This window comes from Pocillopora damicornis, chromosome 2 (assembly GCF_964200805.1).
Source record: "Pocillopora damicornis chromosome 2, jaPocDami1.2, whole genome shotgun sequence".
Classification (NCBI taxonomy): Eukaryota; Metazoa; Cnidaria; class Anthozoa; order Scleractinia; family Pocilloporidae; genus Pocillopora; species Pocillopora damicornis.
The window spans coordinates 2,845,680-2,856,632 of record NC_142671.1 but is presented as its reverse complement, the minus strand read 5'-3'; the positions used below and the strand labels follow the sequence as shown (position 1 = coordinate 2,856,632).

Sequence of the window (10,953 nt, the reverse complement as noted above, 5' to 3'; positions counted from 1 at the left end):
TGTTTTGACCTCACCTGGATGCTCCACGTATTTCCATCCGTATTCTCAGCGATGTCTCTTACCTGCTCATCGCTGAGGTACGCACCCGAATTGAAAACCAGACTTTGGGTGAATGCTCTTCTCCCATATTTCACAAAGGCATTCTCTTCCCATTGAATTACACATGATATTATTCAATACGCTTTAAGTTCTTTCTTGTAACAATTAATGCTTCAACGTAGTCTCGAGATCAACATAGTAGAGACTATGAAACGAGTGAACTACATCAAATCTTGCATCGTCCTCGTCTTTCTCTTTAGCGTACTCTTGAAAGGTATTCGCCACCCACTCATATGTAACCTCGTCTGTTGTAGTAGCTTTACCTTATTGCGAAATGTTTCCAACATTCGCCTGTCTCAGAGGCTCGATGACACACTCCGATATTAGGTGCTTTCCTTTATCCTGTGTAGATTTGTTTACAATCTGGAGAAAGGCAAGATCATTGTCGCCTTCACCTCTCCCAACACCAAGAATGCGAATCGTCGAATAGTTACGGTTTTCCAGGCGATTGCAAGACAAATTTTCGATTAGCTCGTCTTCGTGTTCCCCGATATGCACTTTAAGTTTGGGTTAGATTCCCCGCCCCCTAGGGAGGCATAACCGTCTCAGTAACGACTCTGAATAAGCTTCAGGGCAAGTAATAGAGGCAAGACCGTGTGGTTTAGAGTTATCTCGAAAATCTACAAAAATGGTTGACTTTGACCCCGTGTCAGCTATATCATTGGTATCATCGTCCATGTTTTGTATCAAGGGGATAAGTTTCTTAAGAAATTGTGGTGCAGCGTCTGTAGGAGAGTATAACAGGGTAATTTAGTGTTATGAACTAAGTTGAAAACGTAAATTGGCGACCGTTAAGAGTTTAAAGGCTGACGTTTCGAGTGTTAGCGCTTCGTCACAACGATTGAAGCTCGAAACGCCAGCCTTTAAAATCGGTGGCCAAATTTGCTTCTTTAACTCAACTGATGACGCTAAATTACCGTGTTTCGTATCACTTCGTTGGTTCCCAGGAAGTATGGGTTTTCAAAATGGCGCCGGAATGAAAACCGAGAAGCCACTGGGTACCAAATTACCTTTCAAATCAACCAGAGGTAAATCACGAACTTTATTATGGTGAGTGATGAAATTATCATTTGGAATGATTTTGTTTTTCCAAGACAGAGGAAGATTAGTCGGTGTAACTATTTTTTATTTCCTTTTTACAGTCACGTCCAAGTTCGGCGGCAAAGCGATCTTCCTCAGCTTCTTCAAATGGAGGTCGAAAATCTTCTGGAAGTTTCCCAAGATCGTCAAGTATGGAAAAGCCACCCTCTGGAAAGACAAAGAATATAGCACAGGGCCTTCTGAGCAAGGAAGAGGAGTATATGTCAGTATAAGGCGTCTATCTTAAGTAATAGCAGTGCCCAACTACTTTTATGACCCTGCAAGGCACATAAATAACAGCAACTTGAAAGCACACTGTTTACATTGAGTAGTCCTATCTGTCGCTGTTCCTTTCAGAATACACGATAAGATACACGACGGTCGTGTCCCCCATCGTTTTGATCCTATTCCTGAAAGAACCTAGGATGGAGGGTTAGGCGAAAGAAATACCTATATCCCCAACTCAAACGTTTGAGATACAATTTACAGATTAGTAGATTAGACATAAACAATTTCTTTCCAAAATTAAGTCGTGGTCATCTGCTTTGATTTTAAATGAAATTTAGAGTGTAAATCTAATTGTAATAATTTAATATCAAAATTTGGCTGGATAGACAGTGAGGTGGGAATTTTTGGAAGATACATTTATATTATTGAGGTATGAGCAAGGGTTTTATTGTTGTACTTTATTGGAAGCTTTCTTGACAACCTTTCTCTGATTACTGGAAAAGGAAGCCTCAGTTTCAACCCTTAAATTCTCATGAGTGACCAAAGCAGATTTTCTCCTTACATCTCCAAACTCTCATCAAAAGAATCGTATGGCCAATAGTAAGGAGAATTATTAATGAGATCCTGAGAGTTGTGGGGTTGATAGATGCAGAGGAAAAAAATTAATTATCCACACAAACTTCTGTATGTTTGTGAATTTATGCTTACTTGCTATGTTTTGACCTAAAGGCGACTCAATGCTGAATTAGAGGAAAGAACTGCAAGTCTGATAAAAGAAGCAGAGGAAGTGATGGTAATTTTGGAACCTTTACTGCAGTTATAGTATTATCATGTTACCGTATGATTCACCTTCTATATATGTCAGTCTGCATTTTATATTTTACTGTTGAAGGGGAATTTTTAAGTTTGGATGGTTTCAAACTATATTCATTTTCCTTTATTTTCAGATTATGGAAAAGTATGGTATAGTAAAATGAATTTCAGTTCAAAATGATTTCAAACTTGTTTGAGTTGATTTCTTAGGTTGACATATAGTAATGTACTCTTTGAAAAAAGACAACTGCATTATTTTTTAAGCACTCTGAAATTATTTTGAGCTGGAATCATTTTAAGCTGCAACACTTATGTTAAACAAAGGAGAGCTCAAAATTGATTCAACTGTGTTTGGAGTATCTTGACCCTAGACCCATTTTGACCCATGAGATATGTATAACTGACATTTTGATTGAGTCTCCATGTATTTTGACAATTTTATTTTTGAATGTTGAGCCTTGGCTACAACCCTGATGATTCCACTTCCAAAGACTTTATTCTTGAGTGAAATTGGGAGTTCCACACTATTCTGAGATTTTTTAGACTCTTCCATATTATCAAGACAAGAGTGGAATTCCAATCTCAGGAGTCACGTGATTTTATTACTTAATCTGATAAAAGAAAGGTACAAATGGGTTCCAGTGTCCTATCTTCAAGAATTCCTTTGCTTGTTTAAAAGATAGAATTAAAATAAAATAAAAGAAACTGCATGGAAAAGTATTGTAAGCCTTACCTTCTCAATGAAAGAATAGGGAAAACGTTTCTAAACCATATTTCAGCAGTTATGGAATAGAAAGTTATGCCCCCAATTCACATAACAGAAGAGACCTCTTTCATTGAAATTACAGTGTGGCTAAGGAAATTATGTTTAACTTAATTTGAAGCACTTCCCTTACACCATAAGGTACATGTAGGTGCATGTAGGTGTATATGTAGGTGCATGTAGGTGTACATGTAGGTGCATGTAGGTGTACATGTAGGTGCATGTGGGTGTACATGTAGGTGCATGTAGGTGTACATGTAGGTGCATGTAGGTGTACATGTATGTACATGTAGGTGCATGTAGGTGCATGTAGGTGTCCATGTAGGTGTACATGTAGGTGCATGTAGGTGTACATGTATGTACATGTAGGTTCATGTAGGTGTACATGTAGGTGTGCATGTAGGTGTACATGTAGGTGTATATGTAGGTGTACATGTAGGTGTGCATGTAGGTGTACATGTAGGTGTACATGTAGGTGTGCATGTAGGTGCATGTAGGTGTGCATGTAGGTGTACATGTAGGTGTACATGTAGGTGCACATGTAGGTGCATGTAGGTGTACATGTAGGTGCACATGTAGGTGCATGTAGGTGTACATGTAGGTGCACATGTAGGTGCATGTAGGTGTACATGTAGGTGCACATGTAGGTGCATGTAGGTGTACATGTAGGTGCATGTAGGTGTACATGTAGGTGCATGTAGGTGTACATGTAGGTGCATGTAGGTGTACATGTAGGTGCATGTAGGTGTACATGTAGGTGCATGTAGGTGCATGTAGGTGTACATGTATGTACATGTAGGTGCATGTAGGTGTACATGTATGTACATGTAGGTGCATGTAGGTGTACATGCAGGTGTACATGTAGGTGCATGTAGGTGTACATGTAGGTGTGCATGTAGGTGTACATGTAGGTGTACATGTAGGTGTGCATGTAGGTGCATGTAGGTGTACATGTAGGTGTACATGTAGGTGCACATGTAGGTGCATGTAGGTGTACATGTAGGTGCACATGTAGGTGCATGTAGGTGTACATGTAGGTGCACATGTAGGTGCATGTAGGTGTACATGTAGGTGCATGTAGGTGTACATGTAGGTGCATGTAGGTGCATGTAGGTGTACATGTAGGTGCATGTAGGTGTACATGTAGGTGCATGTAGGTGCATGTAGGTGTACATGTATGTACATGTAGGTGCATGTAGGTGTACATGTATGTACATGTAGGTGCATGTAGGTGTACATGCAGGTGTACATGTAGGTGCATGCAGGTGTACATGTAGGTGCATGTAGGTGCATGTAGGTGTACATGTAGGTGCATGTAGGTGCATGTAGGTGTACATGTAGGTGCATGTAGGTGTACATGTAGGTGCATGTAGGTGTGCATGTAGGTGTACATGTAGGTGCATGCAGGTGCATGTAGGTGCATGTAGGTGCATGTAGGTGTACATGCAGGTGCTTGGAGGGCAAAAATAGAGAGAGAGGGAGAAAGGAAAAGGAAGGCAGCTCTCCTGCAACAAGGACATCACCATGGCAACCAAACCAGAGCCCACCCCCATGCACCTTTCATCACAAACCTGACATACACCTGTACTGTCATAGCAAAATGAAGTGGTGTCCCTCTGGGCCCTCTCACCATCACATGTGTAAAATCGCTGCCCAGCTTAAATTGAATTTTACCCCCATCTTAGAAAGAATTAGAGATACCCGTAGTTCGAATTTACATTTGACAAGTTTTGTTTTTTATGGATACATGCCAGCATGACCAAGATGAGCTTCTTTCCAGACCTACTGCAACAGAATTATCAGAAAATCTGGAGTAAGTAAATTAGGGTGTGAGCATTTGTTCCTATAGCATCTTTTGCTTGTACTTATTATTATCTCTCCAGTTTTAATGAAAATATTTGGGTGTAAACAAAACTGAAGGTAGAGTTAAAATTTTGTTCAAATCAAGACAGGCATTTCTGTTTTGTCATATTCAAGTAGTTAGTGCTTCAGACACGAACAAGTAGGAATTGAAAATGGAGGCTGGTGGTGCCTCCAGAGAACACTTAATGAATATTTTTTTCCTTCTCAGAGATCTGCTTCCATCAATGGACTTTTCAAATGTGGATATACCACCATCATCAGCCTTAAAACAGGTACCTTTTTGGTGCATTTGCAAATGTATCTCCTCATCACTGATATCACAATATTTTTCTCAACCTTAGTCAATATTTTTTTATCTGTTTATTTCAGAAACCTGTTGGCAGTAATACAACTACAACACAGATAAGGCCTGTGAGTAGTGCAGCAGGCAAACAGGGAAGTAGACCCACTTCAAGAACAAAGAAAACTAGGTAAACATGGCCAATGTGCTGCCTGTACCATGCTCAGCTTAATTAGCTTACATAAATAAACGTGACTAAGTGTTTTGATGATGTTTGATCAAAGACTTCTGGTTGACAACACTATTATTTGATGGTGGCCCAATTTTCTGTGTTTAAAAAAAAAATTCAACCTGACATTATATAGCTCAATATTTTGCTCTGTTACTGATTCAGCAGATTGAATCTTTAGTTTTGCTAGCAGTTTTGGCCATGTACAGAGCACTTTTCTCAGCAGATCCATAGTAGTGCCAAGTAGCAGAGTTAGCATGCATACATCCATGCAATCAGACTATGCTTGATAATCAACTTTTAACAGTAACAAAGCTGCAGACAGATTTTTGATACCTAAATTTCACAATGGCTGGTATGGTTTTAAATGAACAAAATAGCTAAATTCAATAGTTTAAAATTTTCTTTACACACAGTAAGATTGGGAGAAAACTACCAAATTGTACACTCTATGTAGTGTTTATATTTTGCCACCTCAGATGTTTTCAATTGGCACATTAGTCACAAAATTGTTTGATGATGTTGGACAAATAAAGGTACATTTAAGAAGTTATGTCTATTAAGTTGAAATTACATCAACTTGCTGATCAGCAAGCAATTTCACAAATGTGCTTTTAGCAGAATATTTAGCAACAAGATTTTACTAACTTACAATAATTTCTCTTTTGTATCTCTACCTTAGGCCAAAATCTAAAACAGCATCAGCACCTGGAAGTGTACCTCACACTCCTGTACCCTCTGATGACCCAATTGATATGCTTCAGGATAGGATAACTCTGGTAAACACAATCAGCACGCTAGAGAATGAAGCCCAAGACAATAACTATACTACAACTACAACTGACAACAGTGTTTTGCCAGTTGGTGCTGAGGAGATGGGATCAGGTAAACAATGTATTCACCTTACAAATGGAGGTAGAATTTAGATAAATTTCTTCATTATTATTTTTTTTGTCTTTCCATGTAGACCATTAACAAATGAGCCATCTTGATATTTAATTTTGAGAGCAAGGGGTGCTGTTTAGACAAATTTTCTCAGTAGAAACACTGTATACCATGACTTTGGACACAATTTTCTAGGTTGGGAGATCATGGGATCATGAGTAATCAATACTTGTTTTAAATTTGTTTTTGTGGTTACTTTTACCACTGATTTTAGCTGTTTTAGCTGCATAAGGGCTTATTTAACCAGAAACTTCTTTAACTAGAAACTTTTGAAATGGCCACCAATACAGCAGATAAGGGCCAAGAACTTGGTTCCTATGAGCTGAGTTATGATGTAATAATTGGTGTTACAAAATTAACCTTTAGCCTCTGGATTATCATAGTGTCTCTAATAATATCAATACACTTTTTTGCAATTGTAGAAGCTACAATCAGGTTCCTTAAGGCAAAACTGAGAGTTATGCAAGAAGAATTAGACAGAGTTGTGGAGGAATGTAACAAAAAGGTAAAAACATGAAGTTGGTATCCAATATTATTTAAAGAGATTCTTGGATAGCTTGGAGTGCAGGCATCTAGTTACATTACAAAGTGCCACCCATGGGAGAAGGGTGTCCCTTATCTATAATCCACCCCCCCCTCCCCTTTGGCAATTCTACCTCTCCTTAACCAAACCTAAACTAACTCTGCCCTAAACATCCAAGATGGCAGCCAAATATTTTGCAGGTAAATACTTATAACTGGCTTACCCATGATGTACATACTCTACAGGCAAATGTTTTGGACAATGTCACTCTTAATCATGCAAAAAGGGTGCAAATGTCTCAAATTGGTATTAAAAGGCCAAATATGACAAACCTTTAGAATATTCCTGGTGATCGTTAGCCAGAAATCTCTGTACTCACTCCATTTAATAAGTGTGTTTCTCAGTGATGTTATAGATTATATTTGTTGTGCATTTGCATCTTTTTTATTTTGCAAAGAGTGTTTAATAGCCTCAAAACTTATCTTAAAAGGTGGGAAGTGAAAAGCATTGGTGATGTCCTCAGTAGTTTTTACCTTTTAATAGTTGTACACACCCTACTTAATGAGAGAATCTCTTAATGATGTTTAAGTTAAATTTGCATCATTCTGTGTCTTTTAGGATGAAAAAAAATCAGCAATAGAGAAGAAGGTCAAGGAACTGACTGAGGAACAGGGCAGATTACAAAAAACAAATCAGGGATTACAGGTTTGTAGCTAGTCCATCTGCAGCTACACCATCACAAACCTCAAGCTATGTATGCATTTAGGGTAACACTTTATTTCTTTTCATCCTGGTTTTTCATCTTTCCCTCCTTTCATATTAGTATGTCAAAATGCCCAATAACAAAGACTCTCTAACCCTGTTACTTCTAAGAAAGACCAATTTGTCGTTTGTCTTTGTAACGTAATTGGATTTGTAAGATACAGGGTGACACCCGTGTTCTCCCTTATTTTAAGCATGACAGGAAAAATAAATTTTCAAACCGGTAGAGCAATCTTTTTACCTGTTGAGTTTTCAAGAATTCCAAGCAATTTTAAACGGTAATAAGAGGTACTACAGACGGTAAATGTGACCGGTTACTGCCTTAAAAGGAGAACACAGGGGTGATGAGGGGAATTTAAAGATATTCTTTCACTGAATACTCTCAAACAACGCTAACAGTATAGGAAATACGTGGCTTACAGTAAATACAATTTGTATCAGGATTATAGGTCAAAAGGTTATATTTTTCTTCTTAACTTAGCTCCAAATGTTTGAGTGGCCAATGCACTTATGCATACTTAGTTTCTACCTTGTACTATCCATAAAGCCCTCCTTACTTAATTTAGAAACCAAAGAATATGTTCTTTAACAACATTATTATCAGTGAGAAAGAAAAGAGATTGTCATTGTGCTTCCATAGTCACAAATTGACAAGTACAAAAAGCTTTATGATGATTGCAAACACAAGAATGATGGACTTGAACAACAACTGGTGTCTTTAAGAAAGGTAACATGTGGTTTAGTATTACTGCTTGACTAGGAAAGATGTTGCATAATAAAGTCACAATGTCTTATTGAGAGAGAGCCCGTAGAATTCTTACAGATATATTATTAGTGCTCTCTAATTTAACAGTAGGTACAGTTTACTGCTCACTCGATTACCTCGTACGAAATCATAGTGTCAAGTATTATCTACTGATATTCCTTCGGTAACTGGAAACCATGATTTAACGTATTTCCGCAAACTCGAACCAGTGATCACACTTTGTTCAGGTCATTTCCTTACTAAGTTAACCTGAAACTGAGTAGTCAAAACAGACAGTATCGTAGTGCAAATTGAACTCGGAACTGTTTTGAAGCAGCTATTTATTTTTGTCCTATCGTGCCATTACACAAGACTTGTGGAAGGTATTTCACTTTTTCCCAGTGTAAGGTTCACCCAACTGCATTGAACTTTATCTGAAGTGTTTTGCTCTATAAGGGGTCATTTTTCTTCTTTCCTGGTTCCTCTAAACCTTTCAGTTCAATTCTTGAAGATTCGAGTTACGGGAGTCGACACGCTCCATCTTCGAGTGTACGTTTTATATGGACTAAGTGTCTGAATGGCACAGGAATTCTTATTTTTATGGCTTAGTGCACAAGATTTCCAATTTTAGTCAAACTATTTTTTTTCTCAATGGAAATTAACTCAATGCTCAGACCTATCATTTCGTATGTATATAGGATCTGGACTCAATACAGAGAGAGCAAAAGCAGTCAGCTTCAAACAAAAATGTCACTGAAGTAAGGTGAGGGTTCCGTAGAAAGAGTCCTTCAGCACTCCTTCAAAACGTTAGGAGCTTTATAGCCGATGCCGAATGCTAAGCAGAAACTCGAAGCGTTGGTTACTTAAACGAAGTCCAACCAAAATCGCGGTTTTTATGCATTTAGTACACTAGAGATTTAGAAAAGTTTTAAGTTTTAGCTGTAAGCCTTGTTTCAAAACACTGTTGCCAAAAATCAACGTCGAGGTAAAACGTTAGGCCAAGTTGAAGACGGTTTACAGGTAGGTATTTCTGCTAAATGAATGGATGAACTTTGTCGCAAAGTTCATCCATTCATTTTACAAAATGATAAATCAGCATCCGTTCATCCATTGTCACGAAGTTCATCTTTGTCTTTGATCTTAACTTGAGCTAGCACTATCTTGATTACAGATTGAATCGTGCCCTCGAAGAAGCAGAGAAGTATAAGACCGCCCTACAGAAAGCCAAGAGTCAGTCAAAGGTGAGTTTTATCATGCATTGGCTCAATTGTTGTCTCGACATTGCCTGTAATTGTTTTGGTTTATAGTCAGCCTCGTGAGAGAGATACTAACTCAGCACACAATAAGTACGTATAAATGTCCAAATCCGCGCCCTTAATTCCTTTGTGGAAAGTCTTTATTCATTTCTTTGTGTTATTCTCTCTAAATACAGGACTCTGGCGAACAGGATAGGAAGCGCATCGATCAATTGTTGGCCGAAAACAAACGCCTTGAGAAACAGAAGAACGAATTGATGGCTGGCTTTAAGAAGCAAATGAAGCTCATTGATGTTCTTAAACGACAAAAGGTTGGTTCATTTTCGGAATTAAACATCGTTGCTCCCTTTTTCATTTGTGTCCACATTTCAGTTATTCCTCGATCAGCTTTATTTGGAGTAAGTCATGACGCAAAATTTAAAGTGCTTTTCCATCTAAGTACTACGTCCGTGTGCTTAGTTGACAAAGAAGTTTTTTTTTCCCTTAAAACAAGGGGACCCTTTATTCTCCTTATAGTTACAACTGTTTACAGGGATGCACGCCTCTGAGTACCTTACAATTCTGAAAGAGATAGACTGCACATCTTTTGCCACCTGCATGTATTCCTTAGATGTCTTGTGGTTTCTGTCCGTTAGATAGAATTAATCCGTTTGGTTGCTTTCTAGATGCACATTGAGGCGGCCAAACTTCTCCAGTTTTCAGAAGAAGAGTTCGTTAAAGCCCTCGACTGGGGAAACTAGAACAAGGAGAACTGGTCGAGAGAAACAGTGCTAGAGAAAACACGACTGCTTTTTGGCCAGGAAAAATTACAGTCGGTGGCCATGGACAGTTTCGCTCTAGACTCATTTTACGATGTGTTCTTCATTTCAACACCTAAGTTATTTTCAAACATACATTGCACAGCAATAAACGTATCATAATGATGTCTGGCCTTTGTGCTATACACCCCACTTAGAGACTAGGAACCCGGCTAATAGTGCTTACCACTAGCCTCACATTTCCTGAAGAATGGGGAAAGCAATTGAGAATTTACTTCAGGTCGTCCAGTTTGGCAAATACTAAGTACCATGTGATTATGCTTGAACAATTACTGTAAACTCTACACGCGTCAGAGAAAAGGACTCTAATTTGCGTTGTTGAAGAAACGAACAAATTATAAATATGGTTTTTTTGGGGGTCAAGAGCCCTGAGATTTCTCGAAGAGAAAGGAGAAAAAGATGTCAAGTCTTTTGGTGTTATAATTTTGATTTCGATCGCAAGAATATAGTTTTGGAAAATACGAATTAAGAAACATCATTTACTGACACATCGAAGGAAAGTCTGGGAGCTTGGATTAGATGAGATTAGCCCGGAAAACTATTGCTTTT

At 38.3% G+C, this 10,953-nt stretch overlaps 1 protein-coding gene across 2 annotated transcripts; it reads left to right on the top strand.

Annotated features, from left to right (window-relative positions):
• The first annotated feature begins 1,053 nt into the window (after positions 1 to 1,053).
• LOC113668112 (testis-expressed protein 9) lies at positions 1,054 to 10,506 on the top strand. 2 transcript variants are annotated; one of them, XM_089196999.1, is made up of 14 exons: positions 1,054 to 1,149; positions 1,242 to 1,402; positions 2,137 to 2,200; positions 4,738 to 4,796; positions 5,055 to 5,118; positions 5,216 to 5,316; positions 6,038 to 6,240; positions 6,723 to 6,805; positions 7,442 to 7,528; positions 8,226 to 8,312; positions 9,029 to 9,093; positions 9,502 to 9,571; positions 9,763 to 9,897; positions 10,252 to 10,506. In XM_089196999.1, the coding sequence occupies exons 1-14, from the start codon at positions 1,147 to 1,149 to the stop codon at positions 10,324 to 10,326; spliced, it is 1,257 nt and encodes a 418-aa protein (XP_089053125.1). In that variant the 5' UTR covers positions 1,054 to 1,146; the 3' UTR covers positions 10,327 to 10,506. The 2 variants fall into 2 exon arrangements, with proteins under 2 accessions (XP_089053125.1, XP_089053126.1); XM_089197000.1 differs by lacking the exon at positions 1,054 to 1,149 and having other exon boundaries at positions 1,242 to 1,837.
• The last annotated feature ends 447 nt before the right edge of the window (positions 10,507 to 10,953 follow it).